General features: G+C 40.3%; 4 protein-coding genes across 4 annotated transcripts; 2 read left to right on the forward strand and 2 right to left on the reverse strand.

Moving 5' to 3' along the window:
- Positions 1-1,925: 1,925 nt before the first annotated feature.
- Positions 1,926-6,667, forward strand: si:dkey-12l12.1 (uncharacterized). Its single transcript, XM_067486860.1, has 6 exons — positions 1,926-2,165; positions 3,771-3,818; positions 4,895-5,005; positions 5,378-5,491; positions 5,729-5,809; positions 5,896-6,667. Exons 1-6 carry the CDS (start codon positions 2,043-2,045, stop codon positions 5,941-5,943), a joined length of 525 nt encoding a protein of 174 aa, XP_067342961.1. The 5' UTR covers positions 1,926-2,042; the 3' UTR covers positions 5,944-6,667.
- Positions 6,668-12,769: 6,102 nt separating this feature from the next.
- On the reverse strand, positions 12,770-15,017 carry LOC137104836 (sperm-associated antigen 16 protein-like). Its single transcript, XM_067486587.1, has one exon. It carries the CDS (start codon positions 15,015-15,017, stop codon positions 14,217-14,219), a length of 801 nt encoding a protein of 266 aa, XP_067342688.1. The 3' UTR covers positions 12,770-14,216.
- Positions 15,018-15,090: 73 nt separating this feature from the next.
- ndufb4 (NADH:ubiquinone oxidoreductase subunit B4) lies at positions 15,091-17,118 on the forward strand. Its single transcript, XM_067486588.1, has 3 exons — positions 15,091-15,310; positions 15,986-16,129; positions 16,966-17,118. Exons 1-3 carry the CDS (start codon positions 15,134-15,136, stop codon positions 17,026-17,028), a joined length of 384 nt encoding a protein of 127 aa, XP_067342689.1. The 5' UTR covers positions 15,091-15,133; the 3' UTR covers positions 17,029-17,118.
- hgd (homogentisate 1,2-dioxygenase) lies at positions 16,630-25,202 on the reverse strand. Its single transcript, XM_067486585.1, has 14 exons — positions 25,037-25,202; positions 23,916-23,987; positions 23,521-23,609; positions 23,336-23,441; positions 22,528-22,587; positions 22,345-22,436; positions 22,201-22,235; positions 21,989-22,068; positions 21,586-21,685; positions 20,684-20,808; positions 18,849-18,953; positions 18,573-18,699; positions 17,986-18,167; positions 16,630-17,846 (listed from the first exon to the last, which is right to left on the reverse strand). The coding sequence occupies exons 1-14, from the start codon at positions 25,049-25,051 to the stop codon at positions 17,703-17,705; spliced, it is 1,332 nt and encodes a 443-aa protein (XP_067342686.1). The 5' UTR covers positions 25,052-25,202; the 3' UTR covers positions 16,630-17,702.
- Positions 25,203-26,733: the final 1,531 nt, after the last annotated feature.

Raw genomic sequence — 26,733 nt, forward strand, 5'->3', positions numbered from 1 at the left:
TCAGTCACGCTGCTGCCAAACAGCTTTGTAACTTACCCTCACTCCCAGATACCCACAAATTTCTACAATTATTTATATGTCAAAATTGACCACTCTTTTCATTTAAAGTCAGAGCAGACAGAATTTAGCTGAATAAAAAAAAGGATTTTGATTTTTTCGCAAGGTCAACGGCTGCTGGTAGTAGAGCATCATCCTCAGACATGTTGACAGCAGCTCAAAGCAGAGCTGCAGATGAATGACACCTCCCATAGGGAGCCAGAGGAAGGCAAATGGTGAGGGTGGTTATGCATGGCAATTTTATAGAGTCGACTCCGTCGACTAAAAGTTGAAAGTGTTGAATGAATACCAGTGATGTAGTATGAAATAACTCCCTTTGCTGCTACTATGGCCACACCTTGGTTTGTAGGAGGGTAATGTAAATTTGTAACCTTGATAACACGATTTTACATGTTTTGCAAATTTGTCTGATGTTTTTTTAAGCTAAAGCACAGGCTGTTACTCTCAGGAAAAATGACACTGACATGAACTCCTTGGTTTGTCTGGCAAAAAGGCTGAAATGTTTGTTCCATTGTAGGATCCATTTTGCCAAGTAAAGCAACGTTTGCTGTTTTGAGGCCATTTTTCACTCTTCCCTTCCCTTTTCCTCCTGACTAAACATCGCCTCCATCAATTTACACTGTTAGCCAGTAGCTGTCTAGCCTGTGGTCTTCCTGAACCTCCAGGGAGATGCTTGCAACGACTGGTTCTACACGGCATCAAATGTATTGAAGAAAAAAAAGAAATTGGGGCAGTGGGGGCTGGGAATGACAATGAATAACAATCTTTCTTTCTCCCTACTCAAACTGTGACTCACTGGGAAATTATACATGTTTTCTCAAGGTTTTTCAAGTTTGTCAAGTAAGAACATATATCGTCTGTGATATGTTGATATGATAGACAACCACTCAGTGCCGTACAATAGTATCAGGGCATGCTATGGGCCAGAAACTAAACTCACTTAATTTCCACAGTTTTCACAGCAGTGCATGTTTCCAGTCCCAGTGGGAGACAATTCCTCTGTGACCAACAGCCCAAGGGAGACTTGAAGACTTTAGACTCTCCTCTTTCTCTCTCTCTCTCTCTCCCTTTCTGTCTTGCTCTGTCGCTCTCACTCACTCCCACTCATTCTTTCCATCCTGTAATACACCTTGAGACAGGGTGGCTATTCATGTACAACTTGCCCCATCTGGAGACACATTCATTATGATTTGCCACATTTTAAAGGCCATATAAACTAACCCTGTCAACATTATTGCCAAAAAATGAAAAAACAAATTGAAGAGAAAGTGATAGAAAAACACTTTCTGGTTTCACTCATTTAATTACCAAATAATCATGCAAAGTGATTTTTATCCACATGTGACACTTCAGTATTCAGCCAACAGAACTTTGTGGGCTGAAAGATGAATTGACAGTTTTGATAGCTTCTGTATATTCAACTGAGAAGTCCACAGAGGAGTAATTACTGCAGTTCTAACAGGCTTGCTGAAGTGTTTGGAGCAGTGAACAACTGTATAAACATTGGCTGTGTGTATACATTTGAAAGCACAAGGACGGAGATTCATTTACACTAAGCCAGGAGACAAATTCTTTGCCCAATGCAGCCTTTCTTCACAACATTACGTGAACCCAGTCACCAATTTTTAAGTTGTTTACACATCTGACAATATAAGGTTCATCGCTACTCTGTCTTGTTTAAACACACTAGCACACACACTTTGGCAGGAGCTACTGTGCAGCCGTGAGTGCTCTTTTTGGTTGGGGTAGTGGAGAAGAGGGAGATGTTTTATTTTTTAAAGGGGAGGCCCTTCTACATGTCTGACATGTTTCTGCAGGACCGCAGGCCACTGGCTGGCGCAGAGTGCAGGCTTGTGGTGGGCTGTTTGTCTGCGTGAAGCTGGCATGGCCTCCTGTTCTCCTGCATCTGTTCTCCATTAGCAGAGCCGAGAGTATAAAGCAGGGAGCTGAAAGGGGCTGGGAACAGTCTAGTTCCTGCCTGGATCATGGGGCTTGCTCTCTGGCTGTGCGTGCTGTGCCTGCAGGCGAGCCTGTTGTCACACGCCCTCGACTGCTCAGGAGTGACTCAGGGAGAGCTGTGTGTCAGCGGACAGACCGCAGACGGACAGGTAAGAGACACGCTTCTAATAGATGTACTGTAATAGTTAGGAAAGAACAAGGGTGTTTATTATGTATCTGTCATCCTGCGTGCTGTTGTGGCTCTACCTGGGTAAATGCAACCTGTTTGAGCCTATTTAAATGTTGTTTGCTTGGAGCACACTACATATTAACGAACCCTACTCTCAGTAAAAAGTTTGAATTATCAGCATTTTCTCCACCAAGGACAATCTTGACGTAACACTTTATGTAATGTAAGCTGGCAGTGAAACACGGGAATACATCTTTTACGTCAGTGTGATTATGTTTTCAAAAAAGAGAGAATATTTTCAAATGCATGATTAGCCTCTGTAGTCCAGAACCAGAATCACAACTAAGTCAAATCTTTAAAATCGAACTCATGTGATTAGTTTAACCTATGTTACTCAGTATGGGATTTAATAAGCAAAACCTTCAGGACAAATCTCCCCTTGAACAGGGGATTTTAAATTGAAGTAGCCTTTCATGTACTGATCTAGTTTTTCCCGTGACACATAGCGGTCATTCTGCTGGAATGTAAATTCACTCCTTCAAAAGAGGCTGCTGTGGCAATGATAGTGGTCAAGGGTGTTTCAGTATGGCAGGAGACGTGGACAGTCTAGCCCTGACCTGGGGTGACATGTAATTTTTGTTCTAACAGAAACAAAGGCTCATTGTAATGGTTTTACAGCCATAATGCCACGGCACCAAAAATATGCCCCTCAGTGGAACAAAGTCTTTCAGCTCCCCTTTTTGCTTTTTCATGTGGCTGCCAGCTGTTATACTTTAAACCTGTGGCTAGCATTTTTCTGTGGACAGTCCTCGTGTTCTGTCCAAAGTAATCACCCTCCTCTAGACAACAGATTCGACAGCTGCAGGATGAGAGAAGAGGACTGCCCCCCTACGCACATGAAAGTTGGGAATTTTGCTCCATCTGAGGGAGTTTGTGCCACATATGTGCTTTTTTTGCAGCAGTCATTTGTGATGTAATTACAGCATTCACAATTATAAGCTTCAAATGTGGTGGGAACTAACTAATACCAGAGGCAGCATCTTTTAAGAGGCTAAATGTGCTCTGTTTGGTTTAGTTTTCCCTGTTCCCACCAAACTCATGTGCATTTATAATAGAGTGGAATACATTAAATGAATAATTTATGGGAGTCGTCAGGGCATGATATGCACAACAGCAGAAAAACCAAATAGACTGTGGCAGGTTTTGATGAATATCCTTAACACACCCACACAGAAAACATACAGCTAGATTTTAAATGACTCTATCTGGACCCAGAAGATCACAGCTTTAGCCTCCCACAAGAAATGCTGCCATGTTTGGCGACTAGGGTGCTGAAGTCTTATTTGTTTTGTCAAGAAAATTATTTCAGTGTATGTTGAACACAGTAATTTGTTATTGACTGGATTATGGGTCAGTGGATTATTTTCACACTGTGAAAGTAGATGCAGGCTGCAGAAGTAGGGGAAATATTGCTGTCTTTCTATTCATTACCTCACTATTAGTTATGTTGTACCACAATTTCATATTTGTACTGGAAATGATAAAAACAACATGTTGACTCTTGATCTTGTCTTCTTCTTCTCAGTATGATGATCAGAAGCAACACAGGGCACTTCCCTTAACTGAAGGACTGGTATGTGCCACCACTTAAACTTAGCCGTCCTAAGGTTATACTTTAGTCTGAATCCATTAATTTCTCTTTGAGGGGAATCTGAGGATCTTAACTACAGCAGGCATAGGATAAGAGAGAAGACATGGCAGAGACAAACAGAGGAAAATTAAGTGGTGGGGAATAGGGAATTGTGTTGAGCTAATTTTTTTCCCCATTTAACACAAAACACATATGTTAATCAATGTGAATCAAACTGTATAACTTATTTATGTTGCCTATACAAATTGTGAAATGATGTAAGTATGATGGAGCCAAAGGGCAGTGAAACAATTAAAGCATTGCCTGTTGTAAAATGAGAGAAACGGGAAAACACGTTTGAATTTTCCTTCAGCTCCAAACCATGTGTTACAACCAATTCTAAATTGTTCCATCCCAAAAAGTAAAGCAATCATCAAAATATAGGTGAACAGCAATCACATAAGCACCTTAAATGGCATCAGAAATTATTGTGAGGCAGATATTTTGTGGCTACAATTTGTTGTCTTTGTTTTTACCGTCAGAATGGAAAAAGAAAGGGGGTAGGAAGTTATTTTCCAATACTGGAAACAATCTTTTTATTTCCTAACTTATAAAACTCGGGTAAAAAATAGTATTCATGGAGTCAAGGCCCCGTGATACTATAATAAATGTACCAAAAAGTCCTTATTGGCAAACTAAAACCTGTTGTTTCTCAAAATGACAAATCATTTATTAGGAAAATGAGCAGATTAATAGCAGTGGTCTGTTGTATGTGCAGATAAATAAGAAATGCAGGAAATGGCATAGCCACCAACAATAATAATTCAGCAGTTTCCTCTGCTAACAGTAGAGTTTGCAGCTAAAACAAAACAGACCTAACAGGATCAGGAGGGACAGAGCTTCATAAAACAGGATGAGAAAGGGCCAAGGCAAGGGGAAAAGGAGAAAACAAAAACACTGCTCCACTCACCATGCAACTCACATAATGCTTGGTGTGCTTTATCATACAGGGAGATTTGCAAGAGTTGTTATTTCCTTGTATGGTTGCGGATGTGGTTGTGACTGTCTCATTCTTGCAGGTTATGTTCAGACGTAAGAGACAGTTGGAGCGGAGGGGCCCCACCCACATCAGTGACTCCAGCCAGCCCGGGGCCGTCACTGCGAAAGGCTTCCCTCAAACTCTCATCCAGGTAAACCTCTCATGTTAGTCACACAGGAGTCAGAGTGAGAAAACGCCAAGAGTGGGGGAGGTGGTTTACAGCGGTGGCTTCTGCTGACCACGGTCCAGTGAAGATTTAGTCATAGCACATCATCTATGTGCACTCAGATCCAAGAAGGATGCATAGAAACCACATAATTTGCTCACAAATTTGATAAAAGCACCATATAAGTTAAAATAAAAGTACATTAAGATAGAGAGAATCATGTGGTGATCAAAAGAGTGTGTTAAGATGTGTGTGTGCTTTTCTAATGTGTTTAATGGATTCAAACTGAGCTCAGATGTGTGTACATTATGTATTAGGGTGTGTAATAATCCCTATGTCTATGGTTTTCTTAATTAGGCTGATAGGTCAAGGCGACACTTGGCTCAAACTGCAAATAAGAAAAAGAGCAAGCACATATCCCGTGTTGGATCTTTCTCCCTCCTTAGCAACAAGAAAACCACCCCTCTACAGGTGAGTCTCCATGGCAACCCTTGAGTGGAGGGACAGCTGGGGCAAAAGGTCCGGCTGTGCAAACACAGTTATAAGGGCACCTTACATGGTTTTAATGGATCTGTTGGTACACGTGCCAGCAAAATCTAGTAGTTGAAATGTACCTTAAGTTTATTGAGCGTAGTGAAATAAGTTGATGTGCTCACAAGAACGTCACATTTGTGAAGATTAATGTTCGGAATTCGGCTTCACTTTCAGGTAACCAGAGCAAAGAGACAGGTGAAGCCAGTGCCCCCCAAAAGGGACAGCTCAGGTCGGTCTGGGGCTTTCTCCGTCCTGGTGAGTCATTATTTGATATTTATTCTCCTACAAACAATTTTACTCTATTTGGTGCATATTTGTATTATGTGTTCTGTGTTCTGCAGGGAGATCCACAGAATGATGGCAGAACAAATGACCCCAAAGTATATTAAAGACAAGTGCTTCCTATTTTGGCAAATCCTAACAGGCAGTGTGCACAGTAAAATGTGCCCACATCTTCGTAGAAACATGGAAACAATCTTAAAGCTACAGTATGTAACTTTGTTTGAATATTTATTTTACTAGAAATATGCTCCAAAACCCTTTTTTAAGTGGAGAGATGCTGTTGAAGCCTCATTAAATAGCACCAGCAGCGGCACAGAGATCTTCACTTCCAAATTGTTTTTGAAGAAGTATCACATGGGTCTACGTGATTAATACGTTTTGAAACATTCTCTGGGCACTGGGCACAGTGTGATGGTGTGTAGCAGGGCAGAGCAGAGCTGGGAAAGGGGGAGGAGGGCAGGGCGAAGCAGAGAGGTTTGATTTTAAGTCACGCTGGCACTAGCTTAAATTGCATATTGTAGCTTTAAGTTTGGTGTAAAAATCTGATATATGGAATAACAGCTTTTGTGTTTGTTTTGATGTGCGTGTTCCCCATTTATAACTGACATTTATCAGCATCTCTGTACTTATGAAAACTTTTATATACTATTTTAAGTTTCTAATATATTCCTGCATGTTATAACATCACAAATGATCCTATATTAATATTGTATTTTGTCATTTGGTTGTAACCTATTTAATCAGATTCCTTGTGAAGACTGGGAGTATATTTTTTCAGAAATATTTCTTTTTGTTATTGTTGTAGATTTCAATAAAAGTTTAGTAGAGAAATATTGTGTTCATTCTTTAAACGTTAAGCACTTCATGCGCCACTGGAGCCATCTCTTTAAAATTGAATAATAGTTGTTGCACTCTGAGCTCTAATAGGAAATTGTATAACAGCTTTTACAGTGGCTCATTCTTTCCCTCTTTCTTTCCCAGAATAACACATTACAGTTACCATACAAGGGTCTGCAAAAATGACTATGACTGATTCATAAAATTAAATATGAGCAGGCTGAAACACCACTAAGTCCCTAATTACAGAGGGCAACTGTTACGTGCATAGTGCATGGTTGGCAAAGATGGTAGCAGGATCACCCTAGCTGGACCCTCTTTGTGAGAAAGGGCTATTTGCAAACTATTTGCAAAACCCCTCTGCGCGCGTGAGTGAAAGAAAAAGCCTAAATGTAGTCCGAACCATCTGTTTCAGTTGTCAAACTTTGTCTATTTAAATATCCTGTGTCACTTTTAATTCATTTGGCCAGGAATGGAACACAGTATGGTCTGGAGCAGAAGATTAGTTTGAGTGTTTCTGCAGGACACTGACGTCAGCTTATGCACAAAATCAGATTGTTGTTGGCTGCTCCGCTTCTGGGTCTGTACTTATTTACAGCATATCAGATTACACAAATTACCTGTGTAACAAGGCTGAGAAAAACAGTACTTAGTCATGAAGAGTAAATGTTGGATTTAAAACGAAAATCGGTAAGGCTGTGCTCAGGCCCACCCAAAGTGAAGCCACCAGAAAATCCTAACTATGAGGCAATGAGGAAAATGAGCCTGTGTAAAAGTGGAAGGCAATCTAAGTGAATAGGGTGACTCATCCTCCGTTCATTTACCGATCAAAGCCCTGTGCTTGTGACGTAGATGTGCAGCACACAGCCATTTTTATGGCTGATAGACAAAAACAGAAAGAAAAGGGAAAAAAAATACAATGTTATTTATAATCTTGCCATTTTCCCAGAAGAACATAATTGGTGCTGAATATGTTTCAGCAGCTCGTTCTGTTAGAATATAAAAAAGTGTAAGGTCTTGAGCTGGTCACCCAGTCATCAGATACTCTGGATTTGCTGCTTGTGGGTTGTCTGGGTTTCATTGTGGTGACAAACCACCACAGGATGCCATTCTGATTTCTGCGAAACAGTGACAGACGTAAAGACCTTATTATTCCTATTTAAAGGGAACAAGAGGACACAGCCTCATCTCACTCCCCTATCACTATTTCACTCACACATTGCCGTGATAGCTGCCAGCAGGGTATCATTGACGGACTGTACCCTGGAGCTGATGCATCCTGGGGAACTGATGACCTAATGGAACGAGTCACAAGTGTGAGGGTGTGTTGCAGAACATGCATATAAAAAGGAACAAACAAACACATACAGAGACACACAGGCATGTTTCCATCACTTAAGACTGCATTACATTCATTTCCTGGAGACTTAACCCTAACCCATAATCACTACTTGCTTAGCCCTAACATTACCGTACTGGAAACCTAAATGCACCCTAACTAAGTCTTCACCTTAAATGTAATGATTTGTGTTATGGGGATTTGTGTTTTGTCCTCAAAAAGAAGGAGTGTCCCCATTATCTGACTGTGTCAACAAATTTATGTCCCCACAACATGAATAATACAAGTAGACACAGACTCAGGTCTGACATATATTGCATTCCCTAGCCCTTTACTTTAATCGTAGCCATTACAACTAAATGCATCACCCTCACTCAAGCTTAATCCTAATCTTAGCCGTTAAACTAAATCTTATCCCTCCAAAGTATTTTCAACTTGTGAAACAAGATAACTAATATATTGTTGCACAGATCATGAACAGATCCAACAATACAAAAAATAATCTTGCACATACACATTTTACTTTTAAATAGAAATCAGCCATATACCCCGAGTTCCTCTGGATTTGTTGATGTAAAATCAATGCAGTCTTCAGTGTGAACACGTGTCACTATGTGGGCAACACAAACGGAGTTCGTATAGCTGGGGTTTGGTTAAAGAGGTTTAGAAATGGTGTGTTGCCGTGTCTCCACCTTTTGGGCATATTCATCCCCATGAGAACAAAGCTGATGGTGATCACCACTAATAAAATGATTTAGAAACCATTCAATCTATAGGATTATGGTAGGAAACAACGCAAGCAGAGTGATATGTCAGATTTTCCCGTAAAAGCTTGGTTGGGTTCATGTGTAGTTAGTGGCTTACAGTCAACATCCTTTTCAAGCTGTAGAAACCACTGCGTAAGTATTAGTTTCCTGTTGACAAGAGCAACTTATCCCAAACAACATGTAATGTATAAAAACAAGTTCTACATTTGCAGCAGATCAATGTTTGTCCTCAAAAGTGTTTTATTTAAATGATAATTCAAGCTTATACAAATTAGGACTCATTTTGTGGCTTTGGTAGTTATTACTATTGGTAAAAATATCACAAGATTTCACAAGATTCTGACAGCATGATGGCAATACTGAATCGAGTAAACTTGAGAAGTTGAACAATCATAAACAAACCTTTGTAAAAACATCTGATTTCTTCACACAGATTGGCTGTTTTGCACAGTGATGGAAACATGAAGGTTTTAATCGCTCCCATTTGCATATGAGCCATGAGCCACCGAATAACTTCGCTGGATGTGGAAGCAACAACTTGGCTCATTCAAATGTAGCAAAATCTACATGAACAGGTTAGGCAGACATTGCCTGCTTGTTCCCAGTCTTTGATAGCTAAGTTAGCCTGCCACTGGTGTATTTGGCAAATAGAGACACAACATGAGCAGGCTGCTATATCTTGCTCATCTAACTCTCTGCAAGAAATTTCATTTCATATTTGTCAATATATGAAAATTATCATTTTCCTTTAAATATTTTTTTAATTATAAAAATGATTGTTCTTACCGGCATCTGTGACTTTGATAATTTGATCAAACTGTTGGGATTATAGTGAACATGCTTTCAGGCTGCATTTTGCTCCTTCTCTTCATCTCCTGCCACTTTCCATCAGATCAGATACAGGGTGTTGGCTGTCTTCCTTCACCTCGTGTCACTCCTCGCTTGCCTTACATCACCTCCACCAACCAGCCTTCCTAACTTCCTGTGTTCTCAAAGCAGCTCTGTAGTCTCATTCTGGCATAATTGAAAAAAGAAAACAAAAAAAAAATTTGTGATTTTTTTTCCAAAAAATAACATCAACAAAACACCAGGTTAGCAGTTTCCCTATTTCTAGTCAGTATGGTGTGAACCTGTAGCTTTTGGGGTCTGAGAACTCCGAGTAGTTGGCTACTTTCCCAGGGTGGTACTGTATATTGACCTGGACTATTTATCATATAACAGCATGCACAGAGAATACAGTATCAGTGTAAGACCAACATAGTCCTGACCAACAGAGTGATATGTCAGATTTTCCCGTAAAAGACCAACATAGTCCTGACAGCTTCAGAAACCCACATGTTTACCTTTAACACTTCACAGGCAATAAATGCCTTTTAGCTTGGAGGAAATGCTGCCACGGAAATGTAAAAAGCTGAGATGAGCTGAAAAAGTGCGGGGTTTTGTCAATATCATCTCTGGCCAATTCTTCTGTGTAGCTTTCTTTGAAAATGATGGATGCCTGCTGAGTCAGAGCCATGGGCCGAGCTCTGCTCTGCTGACCTGTTGCCCGCTATATAGGTCCACGGAAAGCTGATTTATTAAGAAGGGAATACTTACTCAATGTCATAGATGATTAAGTCAGATGAGAATTTCCTGTAAGATTGGTTGCAACTAGGCTAAAGCAATCTCATTCACAATTCAATGCTTCAGTAATTCAGTTGCATAAGCAGGACAAAGGACCAGGAGTGATGAATAGCAACAGTAAACATTTCTCTCTCTCATTCTCCTTTCTCTTTGGTATGACACAAAGGTGGTTACAGGCTGTGAAGTGGACAGGGCTGTCAGTCGAGAGAGCTGAGGGGGCAGCACAGCAAGCCAGGCAGGCAAGAGGGGAATTTTCCAACAGCCTGAGAAATTTAGGATGGAGCCATGTCCCCTTAGACATAAAGAACAATTTGGGAGTGAAGAGATGAGCAGAATAGAAAAGTAGTAATCTGGGTTTGGGAAGTACAAAATATGTACTGGAAATAATACAAGGCTCACTGACTTTGTTACCATTTATGAAAATTGCAGTGGCTAAACTGACACAATTATGTACTGTGCAAACAAGGGTGTAGAGGTACATGACAATCCTCGGTTACGCTCCTCGGGGACAGCGAAGTAATGGAATCTCCGTGCCAGGATCTATTATGAATAAGTACCAAAGAGCAGCGTGACAGATTAAGACATTGTCTCTAAGTCCACAAACCACTTCAGGGACCTTTGGTGAAGAACAAGGAAGAAAATACTTTAACTAGTGGCTTGAATAGAAACCCACTTATTCCAGCCAGATTCACATGGAGAAGTCATTTTAAAGCAGTGCAAAAGACTGACTGCTGGGAATGATTAAGTCTGGCTAGGTAATGCAGACTATTGAGAAAAATCCTTTATGCCTTTTCATTACTTGTTATCGCCCAATCCATAACTGTCTTATCTCTTTGTTATCTGACAAGGGCTTAGAACAGCGAGTGCATCAAAATAGACCTCAGTCAGCATCACTGATGTATGATAAAGAATAAAATACAAAATGTTCTGAGGAACAGACATAAAGGGGTGGAGGCAAGAGCTGAAGGGCACCGGGTACAAAGAAAGAAAATATTGGAGAAATAAAAATCAAAAGTTCAACTTCAAGTCCATGATGTTTAACGGGTGCCAGCCAGGACAGAAACATATTAACATTTCATTTAAGAATAAATCTCTTTCTAAACATTATGGAGGAAGTGGAGGTGTGTGGTCTCATACTGAATTTTAAAGTCAAATGGCTGTTTCAAATCTGCAGAGCGGGTGGTGCTTTAGAGGTCCAGAGAGGACAGTAAATCATTTGGTCACATGTGCTTTGGCTATACCCAAACCTCTTTGGATCAAAGAGCTCTGTCAGCATCTCTTCACTACTATACAGCAGAAGCGTGAAGTGCAAGGAACAGAAAACTTCTATGTGAGAAGGTATGTCTATGCGTTGCATAATGCATTTGTAATGCCAACGAGATATCTGCGAACAGGCTGCTCTCATACATCAGCCGTGCTGAAATTCCATCAATTCACCCTGGAATGAAAAGTACAACAACCAGATCAACAAAGTAGCTCAGCTGTAATAAAAGAAAGAATGATTGCATCATCTGTGCTGCACTAATTCCGGGATTGTCATATCTTGGACCACTTCCAGGCAAGAATTACACCAAAAAAAGTGATTAAATATATATCTTTACAGAGGGGTTTCAGTGTAATTTAAGCTCAAATATCTTAGGTTTATATTATTACTGTCAGCTCTAGCTGTGTGATTTTTTTTTCTCACACATTCCAGCCACGTACAGGTACCAATGATTGGGTTGTTGGTAAAAAAAGTAAATGGATTCATGAGCAGAAATTACAGTTCTATTTCACTGGAACCACCCTGGGTACAGCTCACCACATTCCTCTGTCCCTAGCGTTGGTAAATCTTATTAGAGCCTCAGTTACCTGTGATTTACTGTGGTCCTAACACCAAAGCTTGCTGGAGATTGCCCTCTTGTGGTTATGTTCTAAAATGCCACATGTATAGCAATGCAATAGCAATGGCAGATGTGTAAATTAGTCCATTTTTACCTTTGGTCACAAAATAAATAAAATACATCAGCAGCATTTAGGAGAATGCCTTCTGTAATCATACACATCCAGCAGATTGTGTGTTCACTCTGTAGGTCCCAGAACAACACAAGTGAAACCATCAGGTTACCACATTCAGATTTCTTAATCTTATTTTTGTCAAACTAATCGGCGTACTAAGTCTTAGGAACTTTGTATGATAAATAAAATAACAATATCAATTTGCAAACTATGGATGCTAATGTATATTGTTATCTTGCATACATATTTTCATACACCATTTTTCACTTATTACATCCATATTTTAAGTCAGTGTAAGCCATCTTGCTTTAGAATGGATAGATGATAGACACAAAAAACTAAGTACCCTAAAATTACTAGTTTGTCTTTACCTTTAACAACAACTTTATTTTATATTATTCATAACAAAAATGTTTACATTGGTCAATAAACCCATTTATACAAGTATAAAGTGCTTTTCACATGGAACTGATGTACAAAGAAACAAATAGTGTGCTGTACCATGAGGACTAGCAGCATCTGCATAAGAAGTGTTAGGCCACTGTAATGTAATGTGGACAAAATTGTTGGTACCCTTGGGTTAAAAAAAGAAAAAAAAAAACACTGAAATATCTTAAAACTGACAAAAGAATAAAAAAATTACTTTAAAAGGTTTAATAAAAAAAAATTAATAAGAATCAGACATTGATTTTGAATTGTGGTTCGACAGAAAGCGTTTAAGAAAAGAAGACGAATTTGGCCTGGACAAAAATGATGGTACCCTGACTTAATAGTTTGTTGCACAACCCTTTAAAGCAATCACTGCAATCAAGCAAGTTCTGTAACTCTCTCTGAGACTTCTGCACCTGTCGACAGGTAGTTCGGCCCACTCTTTGGGAGCAAATTGCTCCAGCTGAAGGATGTCTTCTCCTGACTGCATGTTTCAGCTCTTTCCACAGATGTATCAGATTTAGATTAGGGCTCATAGAAGGCCACATTTGAATAGACCAATGTTCTGTTCTTAACCATTCTTGGGTCATTACCCTGTTGGAGGACTCATGACCTGCGACTGAGACCAAGCTTTCTGATACCGGGCAGCACATTTTACTCCAGAATACCTTGATAGTCATTAAGATTTCATTGTACCCTGTGCAGATTTAAGACACCTGTGCCAGATGCAGCAAAGCAGCCCCAGAGCAAAACTGAGCCTCCTCCATGATTCACAGAAGGTTCAGTATTCGTTCTTTTGGATGTTACATTTTTGCTTCTGTCAACATAGAGCTGATGTGACTTGCCAAACAGTTCCAGTTCTGTCTTGTCCGTCCAAAGGACTTTCTCCCAGACACTTTGTGTCTTGACAATATGCATTTTGGCAAATTCCAGTCTCACTTTTTTTTTTTTTGCTTTCAAGAATGGAGTCCTTGGATGTCTGCAATTAAGGCCACTTTGGCTCAAAAAGCGACGGATGGTGTAATCTGACGCTGATGTACCCTGAACTTGGAGTTCATCTTTAATCTCTTAGGAAGTTGTTTTGGGTTCTTTGGTTACCGTTTGTCTCTTCAACTTGTCTCTTTTAATCTTTTCTAGAGGTACCATCATTTCTGTCTAGCCCAGTTTCATTAGTTTTTTTTTTAATGCTTCTGTTGAAGCAGAATTCAAAAGCAATTTCTGATTGTCATTAGTTAATTTTCAGTTCATTTTTAATTTATTATTACTTTTGTCAGTTTAAAGTTATTTCAGTGACCATTGTGGGGTTTTCTTTGTTTAGGGTACCAGCAAGTTTGTCCACGTGTGTATGTGATCTGCTATTAATTTCAACAAGCACTTTCAATGCATACTAGTCTGGATTCTGGGGCGACCTGGAGATGTAGGATGTCTTGGCTGGTTGGTTTGTCCCTTTGACACTTCTGACTCCTGTCTTGTTTATGTTTTCCTCATCTGCATCGCTATGGGAGAGGGTGTTGTGCTGAGCTGACTGACAGTTCACCTGTGATAAAGCCTTGTCCCTGTCCAAAGTCACCAGCATTGTCTGCCTTAGAACTGCTTCGTATTTATCATTCATCCGCTTAACCACAGGCTCGTAGCTGTTGCACTGCGCTTTGAGCTTTCTCATCTCCTCGATGAGCCTGTTTTTCTCCTGGACAACACGGTTATGCTGCATCCGATGGAAGTCTCTGGCTCTCTGGACCCTCCCCAGGGTCTCAGCGGCAGCAGACGCTGCCAGCTTGTATTGCTCTCTCTCCCGTTCAGCGATTTTCAGCTCACTTTCCAGGCGCTGGTTTTCAATGTGCACATCCGGTACAACATCGACGCTCTCTGCATTCACTAGCCCTTTCTGCACCATCTCGGTCCACTCAGTCTGAAAACAGTCAAGTGTTTCTGTCATGCCGGCTTGGAAGAGAAAGTTCCGTAGAAAAACATCGACGGTTTGCGCTCGGTGTGTGGTTCTGCTGGGAGCAGCCCGAGCTTTGGCCTCTGCTCGATCTTTGATAGCTTTCACTGTCGCTTCCAAGTCTTCTTCCCCTTCTAACAAACTCCAGTCGTCGTCTAAAGATACTTCTTCGTATTTAAAGTCATCTTCACTGTCACTGGGAACCCTGTCATCCTCTTTTTCCTGAACTTTCTTAGTTGCGCTCATTGTTTTATTGGACGAGTCGAGCGAAATAGTTTGATGTGTTGCTATGGTGACTGTCAGGCGTTCAACGCGAGATTTACGAGTTCACGTTAGCCCATTCATCCCGTCATCAAACAATCATGGCGGACTATCGAGAAGCGCCCTTGGCCACTCGGCCAAAAACATTGGATCCAAATGAATATTTCAATCTTTCGCCGGAGCACAGGCGTGCTGAGGAAGAACGGGCTGCACTACGAGCTAATCTCAAGCGACAATACCAGACGCAACTCAATAACCCGCACAGAAGAGAACTCATTGTAAGTGACTATTTGCTAGCTAGCAATGTCACCCCTGATAGGGGGCTCAGTCTACTTGCTGGGATGCTAAAGTTAGCATGTCATGGCATAGTAGTTATCTACGTCCAGCTTCAGCTTAATAGAATTCAGTTCTGTTTTCTTCTACATTCTTAGGTGAAATATGTAAATAAAAGGACAAAACTGCGTATCGTTATCGACATTACTGTTTATGCAAATGTTAGCTAAGGTTAGCCAAAACACAACCTGGCTAAAGTGGTGACACCTTCAGTCATTAACGTTATTATCATATTTTGGGATATTTCGTCCACGTGAGGAAGTTTATTGAATCAATTGAAGTAACATGAAAAACAATTTTTAGAGCTGATTTCTTCAGAATTAGCAATTCTGCCACACATCACAGTATCATACGTCATAGTAGAGGTATTACTAACAATACTAACAATGGTTCTGTTCTGTTCAGGTGTCTCAGCAAAACATCACTGTTAAAGTTAAGACAATAGTTACCTTTGGTTACATAAATAAAATTTAAATAGTAGAAAATACTGCTTTGTGTGTTTTTTTTCTCATCATTTATAATGATGTAAATAACTGAATAGTTTTTTTTTTTTATGCTATTGCAAAACTTCTTAGACAGGGCGACCCCTGATGTTTCATTAGATATTTTTCTTTTTACAGGAAGACCCTGCATTGACACGCTGGGTGTATGCTCGCGCCAACCCCTACCCACACTTCAAGCCTACATACAAGACATCTCTGTTGGGTGCCCTGTTTGGAGTTGTTCCGCTCTTCGCCCTCTACTACGTCTTCAAGACTGACCGAGTATGTTTAGACAGTGCACCAAACTCACCTGTCTTATCTAAAACACAGATTTATTTACTACACCATCTTTTGGCATAACTGGGCATCTGTGTTATACAAAGACAGTGCCATGTGTTAATATCTACATGGAGCCTACACTACTTCAAGCTTGGGCATAGGACCAAAAGTATTGACTCTTTTGAAGAACCTTTTCCCATTATCCTTTTTCATGGCTTCTACCTGTGGGTATATTAACAGTAGTAAGTGCCACATTGGTGGTATAAATATCAGTTGCTTATTTGAGACAACAACATTCCAGAGCATTGTACAATGTTATAGCACAAAAGTTTTATTACCTAATGTAAGACAATGTTAATCCCGGATACAATATCTTTTTGCACAAAACACACCAAAAATGTGACTCGATCACAAATGGCATCGTAAAAGCTTTTTGGTTGAAGACTGGGGCTCATTATTCCCATCTAGGTGCACAGTTAAGCTAGTTTTTTTTTTTATCACAGTTCCATTCACATTAGAAGTGAATGCTTCATTTAAAATGGTGCCTGCTTTCAATTTCCTCTCCATTGTCATGGAGATTCACCATCTAAATCCTCGCCAATAGAAATTTCAGTAAGAATATGTTGCAATTGTCACACTATGGGGCTATCATATTCGTCTCTCCCTCTCGCTACTGGTAGGGGGGGAAAATGCTTGAAAATCCTAAAATGCTCACCCTTAAAGCATGCAGTTGAGAAAATGTCCGCAAGGTGAAGAGGGTGAGGGTGATAAGACTTTGTTGCCATGGAAACTGTACAACCCCTTCATCTGTTTCCGTCTTCTTTTTAATTTTTTTACAGGATAGAAAGGAGGAGCAGATTAAGGCTGGAACCCTCGAGCGCAAGTTCAGTTTGTCATCATGAACTCCGATGTATAAAGTCCTTGTGTATATCCTACTGATGATATCAGTTCATGTAATTATTAATATTCAAATAAAATTAGATCAAAAGTAAGTTATCTGGCTTTTATTCATTTTATTTTTTTTAGGCAAAAGTTTGACCACAGATTCCCAGACCAGGGTAATGCATTAGAGCAGCAGATTAACCAGAAGACAGTCTGAAAATGTAGTAGCTGACAATAAGATAAGCTGCTAAAGTCATGGCCAAATAAATGAGAAAGCTGCACAAGGAAATCAGAAAACAATTACATTTATGTTCATTGGTGACTAATTCTGTTTCCTTTAGTAACATAAAGGTAACATAACAAGATATCTAAGCGAATGAAAAACCCCAGAACTGCTGTTTTATTCGATAGGAGCCACAGAAAAGATTAGGTTAGGATGAGATCAGCAAGTCTTTGCCTTTATTACTAAACAGCTTTTCTGAGCACAAATCACAATGCATACTGGTAAATTGTAAATTGAGTGGCACAAGTGTTTGTCTTGTACATTTAATGTTTGCTGACCTTAACGCTGGTCATAACGGACCACTCGTGAGATCTGAGTGTTTTACACAGAAAGGTTGCCTCAAGCTCTTTTAAGAAATTGAATTATTAATATTAACTATAGTTGCTCCATATTTTGAGTGATTTGATCTTTCTACTTTTTGCTGGGCTTCCAGTTGGGGTTAAAGTGGCTGCAGAGGGACTCCCAGCACTTGTAGTAATTCTTGTCAAGCCTCTGACATGTTTGTAGACCCCATTTGGTCACTGCCATACTGAAGAATGACTCAAACATGAAAGCCTGAAAGAAAATAAAAATGTGTGAGAGATATCACTGATAATGTTAATCTGATAATTTTTGGAATGTAGACCTGAAGTTCTTGGCCTAATAATCTTGCTTCTATAGTGATTTTCAAACATTATTTTTTTTATTATTTTACCATGGTTCCCTCAGCCACCCTCTCGGGTTTGAGCTCCGCAGTGCTGTTCTTCTCGAAGCAATCAGTATCTGGGCCATGCGGGGTCATAATGCTGTGGAGGCTGGCCCCTCCTGGTTGGAAACCCTCTTCTTTGGCCTCATAGTGGCCTTTGATCAGACCCATGAATTCACTCATGCAGTTACCTAAAGTCACAAGCAGGAGGAGCTGTTACACAACCTATTGGGTAAGTTTGGCAAAGTTACAACACTGACTTCCAGTAGATGGCCTTTTAGATCTGTCATAAAAACAGACAAAAGGTACTGCGGTGGGGCCTGTGTAGACAGAGCCGTACAGCAGGTGAATTGTTATCACCTACTCTCTCTATGTTGTTTGGGTAAATAAACATGTTAGATTCTTGTTGGCTTGTTTCATTCCCTGACAAAATTAATCCCACTAGGCAGAAAGTGACTCCAATTCAAACTAGGGTTTAAATAAAGTCATGTTTAACAACCTAGTTCCCAGAATTCATTGTTTCTGCTTTTTTAGGTTCTCATCTAAAACTCTAAACATGCCACTTTGGAGCCAGACATGTTTAATTGTGATCTTACGGTGATAATATGGTGGACGGAAGGTGTGATCAGCCACTCCCCACCGAGGGGGAAAGATGACAAAATCAGCAATGGCCACACCTGGCCTTGTGGATTTGGCAGTCAGCACAGTAAAGATAGATGGATCCTATAGGGAGAGTAATATGTGAAAGATGTATTAGAGTTGAGTTTGCTTCATTTAAATTACATAAAAAAGCAAAACAAAATTATTAAAATAGGCTCAATATATTAGAAAAAGTGCAGTGTGTGGGTCTTTATCCTTAATATAACTCTCACCGCATGATCAAAGGCTACACAGTTGATAACCATGAAGTTCTTCAGGTTGTATTTGTAAGGTGTGTAGTTCCCGTGCCAGGCAACTACATTGAATGGAGAAAAATCCTACGTGCGGAAAAAAAAAAAGAAACAAATAAGACGAGTCTACCCAAGCAACAAACACAAAAGACTTTAAATTGAGCTTTTTACAGGGAAAAACAAACAATGAATAATGTCTTTGTAATCTTAAATTCCAAGATAGAGTAGTTCTTGACATAGAGAAAAAAATGGTCATAATGAAAAGGGTTGATTGTGAAAGAGGGTGTGCTTCTTTCATTCTTTCTTCTCTTTCATTCCCCCTGTTCTTTGTGATACAAGGCTTCAGGTATTATGGGGTAATTGGCTTCAAAATCAAACTTTCCCAAACTTTGAGCATTTTGACGCTCGCAGCAGTGCTGGTATTGGGGGGGAGGGAGCAGCAGTAACAGTGGGTGCAGAGATATTTCTTTATCTTGATTGTTAAAACCACAGCAATTTTATATAGTTTCTCTGTTCTGATAATGTCACTGCGAAAAAGACATTCAACAGCAGCTCTAAAATCAATATAGTTCATTACAACTCAAGCTGCCTCCTGAGTGACCTCCATGCTCCTTACACACATGCTCTAGTACACACATGTGCAGCCAACACACACACACACATGAATAGATAAACTTGTGCATAAGTGAAGACAACCACATTTCATAATGAATAAATACACACCAAAAAAACATTATAGTAATTAACAGTATTTGCCTTTAAAAAAATTATTTTTGAAGAACGCAGTGCAGGTAAAAAACATTCTCCAGACATTCATCTATGCCAACTCACTATATTTGATAAAATGAAGGAAAAAATGGAGGAGAGCAAGCAGTTTCACACAAAACACAAACATATTGGCCCAGTCAAGCAAATAATAAGTTAATTTGAGCAATTTCAGTGCTCTGCAGGGGAACAAAACAGCAGGACCAGACGGGAGCAGCAGCATCTTCCTGGAGATGAGGCCCACGTCCCCCACCCTATTTTCTTACCAATGTAGCCTCACCTTCCATGCACGGAAAGGGTGGAATCCATGAAAAAAAGTGTCAGGTGCAGCCCACAGCCTCCACCTCTAACCCCCAGCACATAACAGGAGGTGGATGCTTGAGTACAGGCAGCGAGAGCAATGAAAAGTGTTTGTTTTGTTACAAAAAAGACAGTATCTCGCCCTCATGTACTTCCTACGATGAATAATAACAGTGTGGTTTGACATGGTTTCCACGGTTACAACCCCCCAACACCCACCCCTGACAAACCTCTCCTCCCACCTCCTCCCTGTCTCAGTAAAAAACCTCCTGTCAGACATTATGTGTCGATCCAATTATGCACCCAACAGGACATTTCGGGAGGGGGAGGATCATTCCCCAAGTGAAATATGGTGAAATTAATGCTTAACTTGTGAAAGGTTTTTCCTACAAAGCAAAGCTTCACAGGTACACCGTCTGTAACTCCAGAATGCCTTAAGTAATTATGAGTGATTAAGACTCATAAGGGAGTCGAGGCGGAAACGTGCTGAATCGAACAGCTAACGCTTCAATATTAAATCATCAGGGACGGCAATTCAATCGGCAGGAGCCACTAATGGATCATATGCCTCACTTGGACGATTTCCTGTTAGTTATTGTTGGGCTTCGATGTTTACTGAAGCGAATGCAATCCTAAATAGAGTAATAGGGCAAGTATGCCATTTGTGTGTGTGGTCCGGTCACACAGTGTCTGTGTGCATGTGCATATGAGCGTACAGAAACACACAAACTGAAATGTCACAGAATCAACACCTGTTGGCTGGCGAAGAGCTTCCCTTGGTACTTGTTGATGATGGTGTAACCTGTGGCCACTTTGCGATCCTCATACCAAGCAACAGGACACAAGAAATCTCTCGGGTTGGCCAGACCATTGGCTCCTGCAACGTACACACGTAATTAAACACGTCCATAGACACACACATACACAGACACAAGCCTTAAACCTTCACATAGATAGGTGAGTCTGACACCACTGCCAATTCACTACCCTGTATGCTGCCATCCCAGCCTCTACAATGCAAAGATTAGTGTCAAGTGTCAAACTACTACTTTATTACTTTATTAATAGTCTATTATATATAAAGAAATAACGGAGTTATTTCAGATACAGTCAACAGTCATGCTGTATACATGTATAATGAGGTGCTGTCATGCTACTTTTACGTTCTGGACTCACCATGTTCACTGGATTCATTTATAAACCAATTAAGCATATTAGCATGTTAACATTTGCTAATTAAAACTAAATGCATAGTACAGCTAAGGCTGAAGGTCTTTACTTTACCAGAAATTTTGACTGAATGATGGTGCTTTATAAAGTCTCACAGCTCACTGATATAATTATAATTCATCCTAAAAGAACATGACTAAAAAACCAGATTCAAAGACAACAAATCCAACAGTTGTTCAGACATTTTATGATGGTGCTAGAAGAAAAATCAGGGGAGCACCAAAATCACTAGGATTGAACAGTGAATTGAGATATTTCTATGGTTTTATCCATAGTAGTTTACTGTCAGAACAATATTGTGAGAGAAAGGTGTGAACCAATTCAGACAATGATAGGATGTTTACCAGAAAGGTGTGCAGATTTCAAGGAAAGATGATTATAGACTACACGTATCTACACTTGTAAATATCATACAAACACACACCTATGGGTCCCAGGTCAGGAAGTTCAAAATGGGCTCCATACACCTCCAGTATATAGCCTCTGGTTTCTCCAAATACATCTACACTGAAGCGCATCCCTTGCTGGAAAAAAAAAAAAGAAAAACGCGAATTGTGGTGGTGAGAGAAATTTAGCAGTGAGCGGGATGTACAGATACTGAGTGGACTTATGGACTACTGTGTTTGGGAAAACACACACACAGCTGTCCAAAAATTGTGGTGGTCATGTTTCTTGTAGCTCCCATTTCTTTCCATAGTTATTTATTTTTAAGGTCACTTTTGAAAAGTGCCACACCATGTCTTTCCAAATACGGTAAAAGGGTTTCAGAAGCAGATGTAATGGTAGATTTCTATGGAAACTGAGTAGGTGAAAAACATAGAGCTCACCTGGATGACACAAATCTCATTCGGCTCGACCCTCATCTTCCCAAACTCTGTGGTGATCAAGATCTCACCCTGCTGGGGGACTAGAGAGACAAACAGACACAAAAAGAGTGACAGAGAGAAGAAAATTTGAGGGAGAAAAGGGACTTGAAAATTGAGATGCCATTATACTTTTGATAGGCGACAGTGAAAACATCAACATCTCTTTTCCTCACCAATCAGAAAGTCTCCATCGGAGTTGCTGAAGCACCTGGAACGAGAAAAATGGATGAGCTCCGATGATCATCAAAGTGTAACCACGTTGATAAATGAAAGTATGTCTTTTATATCACGAAACATGCAAAAAAATACATGCTCACTTGTCAACCATGGAGTTATTGCAGGTGTACACATGGATGGCAATGCCAGTGCGAGATTTCGCATCCCCAGCACCACAGATGGTATGTAGACCCTGCCATGTGCAAACAGAAAGGCACATTTCGAAACATTCGACTAATAACCAAGAATGAATAAATTATGTAGAAAGAGTGAGTTAAACTTACAGCAACAAAGTCCACTTTCTTCTCTGTAGCTTTGGGGATGGTAAACGGCATCCATCGGAGCTGTGCGAGATAAATAAAGTGAGATCAAACCACACTCACACAGCCCTGAGGAAGCCGATCAGCTTGGTTTGTGAAAGAGAGTTAGAGGATGATGATGAGATATTTAGTGAAATATGCCTGGATCATATCTGCGTAATATGAAGTTACCATCAGAAGACAAGGCTTAGTATAACGGCTGGAAACTGCAGCCTGGATTTGCTTGTACGTTGATGCCATTGACCTCAGTTGTTGTCCAAAACCTATTAAAAACACACGGGCCCAACACACCAATCCACAGAGTGACATAGTTTTAAATTCTAAATTTTATGACCTTTCAGTTTTTTAAAAACGTTGCACTCTTTTTAGGGTGAAATTACAGAGACTCCAAACAGTGAGGACAATATGTCGCTCAGTGGAGCAGTGTGTCTGGCTGATGTGTTTTAAATACTTTTTTAACAACCACTGAAGTCTATGGCATCAATGAACAGGTTAATGCAGACCCCAGGTTGACAACCAAGCAAAAATGAGTAGATACAGTGTTGGCTTGAGTATCTGTATGGTGATTGTGGACAACTCAATTAATTTAGAAAATGAAGTTCTTTTTTGTTATAAAAACGAAGCTGTGCAGTGACTAGCTTGCTGTTTAGCCGTAATTATGGTCTTTACACTAAGCTAAGATCTAAATTTATGTTTCAGGGGCTTTAGCAAGATTAAGAGTTTGATTAAATTAAAGAAAAGACAAAGGATTTCTTCCTCTAGAGCTTTGTACCTGGTTGGGGTCAGGCTCCACTTCATTCCAGTTCTCTCCTAGATTCCCACATACCACAGGGGTAAAAGGCTTATGCTTGACTGATGGCAGGATGCGATACAACCAGCTAGAAAAGGAAAATGAATTCTTCACAACATGTTAGAGTCACTAGATCTACATAGACAAGAGTTAGGGAAAGTTGCTACCTCCTCTTATTGGCTGAGCGTGGACAGGTGAAAGCAGATCCAGAGAGCTGCTCAGCATAGAGGCCGTAGGGACACACCTGAGGATTGTTCTATAGAGACATAATACAGTATTAGCATTCAGACACTGGACATATTTTGTTTAGTGCAAACAATACACATCTCAGGTATTTTGCAACATTTTAAATAATCACAGTATGTAGGGAACATGTGAAGACCCTGGTCTGTTTGGACATGTACTCATCATCTAGAGATGATTTTTTATTTTTATTTTTTTGCACCAAATACTTACACTCACATTTAACACAACCCCTTTACGCAAGCAGATATTTTGGCAAATAAATGACAATGAATCCAAAAACAAGCCTGCTGGTGTGTGTGTTTTGGCAGCGTGCTACCTGTCCCTCAGGCAAGGATCCTGGACAGCGAGGGTCTTCAGAAGAGAACTCGTTCCCAAAACCACTCATGTACTGAAACAAACAAACATTTAAGACAAGTTAAAGGGAAAATTGGGGAAAAAATGAAGCTTCACTGTAATGCAGCCTAAATGTGTTCATGCTGGTTATAATTAAATTTGAGGGCTTGTCATTAAGGCTTGCCTTTTTGTTAATTGTTTTCATATTGATTCACATCAGATCTATGATGAAACAAACTGCAGCTATGCCAAATTTGCCACCTTGCAAACATTCATATTTTTTGTGTTATTATGTTATAATTACTCCAACGTTCTCCACAGTAGTTGTTGATCAATATTTCAGTTTTAATGGATTATAACTCCATTGTCCTAATTTGATGGCACTGATAGCCAGACCCTAATGCCTGCATTCCACACAATGTCATGAAATGTTGCTTAGTCACTGTTAGTCTGCAAAAACTACTCAGATGGTTTCCATATGTGCGCGTCCATGAGAATGGGGTGCGTGCATAAAAACGTTTCGGGGTCTTTCGGTTCATCTTCATTTCATGTCAAATTATAAACAACAACGCAAAATCCAGCACAACTTTCCTGCACACAATAAGTTATTCCCGTAAGTTCATTTTCGAAAATTATTCCTTGCCAGAAATTTCGTTTGCTTTTATATAAAACCACCAAGTCAACACTTCGTAGTCATAACGGTAAAGTCATGAGATAGTTGGTCAGAACACGTGAGATTTAATAATTGAAAACTTTTGTCAGGTTTGTTCTAGTGAAAAAATCCCCACTGAAATATTGTTGTTCCACAGTGCTGGTCAGGCATCTCAAACAGACCACATCTGGGCAGCTGCTGAATGCAGCAATCTAATTGGTTGGAGGCGACACCACCCTTCGTTGTGCTGTAGTAAGGGATGGCTCGTTGCACGGTTTAACTTTGCACAATTTAGGTGCAGAATATACATCAGCAATTGAAGTAGCCTAAATCCTTTAGCACTGCACTCCAGCATGCAATGGTATTCTGACATTCTTTGTGTTGTCAGACACACAGAGTGGTTTACAATATATAGAAATATTGGGGGTAAAAAGGAGAGAATGCTGCCTTACCTCGAGTCCAGCCATGGTGCTATTTGTTCAAACTTTCCTCGTAACTACTGAAAGCGTTTCAGAGGTTATAAATTAACATGCAGCTATCCCTGTCTGCTCTTAGCACATGCCCTTCGACCAAACTTCACTGCAGGACTCGTGAATGCCGGTGTGGTCTGAGCGAGAAGGAGGGCTGGATTTATACTCTTTCTCAATATGGTTTCTATTAAACCCCGATAGGCTTCATGACGCAATAAAGGGATCTTCAGCAAAGGGGAAAGGACGGGTTGCATGGTGAAAATGTGTGCAAACAAGGACCAGAGTCACTGCCAAGACCAACAAGTTTTAAGTGCAACTTACAGGTAACAAATATGCCTACATGAAACAAAGGTAGACAAACAGCTAAAATGTCCTCATACGAAGACATTCTGAGAATTTCAACGCAGCCCAATAGTAGTATATGTATATTTTGATAAAATGCTAAATGTCTTTACATTAGGTCTGGGGCGACAGGCCTTATGTTAGCAGTGACTTTTAATCGTTGTCAGACTGAGGTGACCTTATATGGGAGTTCTTGTGCAAACAGCGGAGCTCTGCACATCGTCACGTCCTGCAAAACAAACATCTGGGGAAAAATAAACTATTCAGTAGAATAGTCTAAACGCCCCTAAACATTTATTGTTTTATATATTCTGAATACAAAGTGAAATATTTACATTAAAATAGAGACAAAGTGCCACCAACGAGAACTACACTTTCACTGGATTTAATGCTCCACCGGTTCATCGAGCTGTCTTTAATTTCTTCACGCTTAACACACACTGAGTTACTGGTTTATGTAAAGTGAGTTTTCATTCCAGCTGCATAATTAATTGACTTCTTTTAAACCAGTATAATACACATGGATAACTTGTATGCTGCAGCGAGCAAATCATTCTTGACATGAACGGCAGTAAAGCACCCGGTTGGGCCTATACATTACGCAAAATGTATTCAGTTCATTTCCTGAAATAGAGGTCAAACGAGGGGGACCCAGTGTCTCCCATGCAGCATGTTTCAAAAAGAATCAATTTCGCGTTTTGCATTCTTGCCTCGCTTCCCCTGTTGTCTATTTCTTTTCTTTTTGGGAGGTGTTGGGGAAGGGTAAATGATGGCAATTCTCATAGCGAGGCGCAAATAAACTCGCCGCGGCAGAAGTAACTGTTCTCCGGCGAGGCGTGCAGTCAGGCCCGGGCCCCCCGCTGGTAGACAGTCAGGGTGCTGTGCCAAAGACGAGAAAGCCCAATGGCAGGAAAATATCACGTCCCAGTCTCCGGAAATTGATCTGCTCCTTGTACGGAGAAAGAAAATGAGCGATTTTAATTTCATCCCCGAGTCGGATGATAGAATTCTAGAGTATTTGGGTCCAATCCGGATGGTGTCTGTGTGTTTCAGGAGAGGCGGGAATAGATGGAGACGGGGGAGAGGAGACTGTTGTTGCCTACTGACAGTCATATCCATGCATGCGTAAGTGGGCCATAAATGCTTTGTTATTAGATGCCTGCTGAACTCAATGGCTTGATGGTAAATGGTACACTCACCTGGCACACAGTCTATCCCCATATGCATAAACAGGCAATCTCTCCTTCACACAGGCCTATTCTGTGACATGATCGCAAGCACCGTTTGCCTTCAGATCAACCGCCCACACTTTCACATATGTTTGCGACAAATGTTCT

This window comes from Channa argus, chromosome 19, assembly GCF_033026475.1.
Source record: "Channa argus isolate prfri chromosome 19, Channa argus male v1.0, whole genome shotgun sequence".
In the NCBI taxonomy this organism is placed as follows: domain Eukaryota; kingdom Metazoa; phylum Chordata; class Actinopteri; order Anabantiformes; family Channidae; genus Channa; species Channa argus.

What these genes read in the sequence shown, in the direction of transcription:
- si:dkey-12l12.1 (XM_067486860.1), top strand. Translation starts at nt 2,043, where the DNA reads ATGGGGCTTGCTCTCTGGCTGTGCGTGCTGTGCCTGCAGGCGAGCCTG. An exon ending in TTCCCTTAACTGAAGGACTG is followed by an intron (nt 3,819 to 4,894) that starts GTATGTGCCACC and finishes TCATTCTTGCAG; the next exon opens with GTTATGTTCAGACGTAAGAG. An exon ending in AGAAAACCACCCCTCTACAG is followed by an intron (nt 5,492 to 5,728) that starts GTGAGTCTCCAT and finishes CTTCACTTTCAG; the next exon opens with GTAACCAGAGCAAAGAGACA.
- LOC137104836 (XM_067486587.1), bottom strand. Translation starts at nt 15,017, where the DNA reads ATGAGCGCAACTAAGAAAGTTCAGGAAAAAGAGGATGACAGGGTTCCC.
- ndufb4 (XM_067486588.1), top strand. Translation starts at nt 15,134, where the DNA reads ATGGCGGACTATCGAGAAGCGCCCTTGGCCACTCGGCCAAAAACATTG. An exon ending in CGCACAGAAGAGAACTCATT is followed by an intron (nt 15,311 to 15,985) that starts GTAAGTGACTAT and finishes TTCTTTTTACAG; the next exon opens with GAAGACCCTGCATTGACACG. An exon ending in ACGTCTTCAAGACTGACCGA is followed by an intron (nt 16,130 to 16,965) that starts GTATGTTTAGAC and finishes ATTTTTTTACAG; the next exon opens with GATAGAAAGGAGGAGCAGAT.
- hgd (XM_067486585.1), bottom strand. An exon ending in GATCCTTGCCTGAGGGACAG is followed by an intron (nt 23,610 to 23,915) that starts GTAGCACGCTGC and finishes ATGTCTCTATAG; the next exon opens with AACAATCCTCAGGTGTGTCC. An exon ending in AGCTCTTCGCCAGCCAACAG is followed by an intron (nt 18,954 to 20,683) that starts GTGTTGATTCTG and finishes TTCCGCACGTAG; the next exon opens with GATTTTTCTCCATTCAATGT.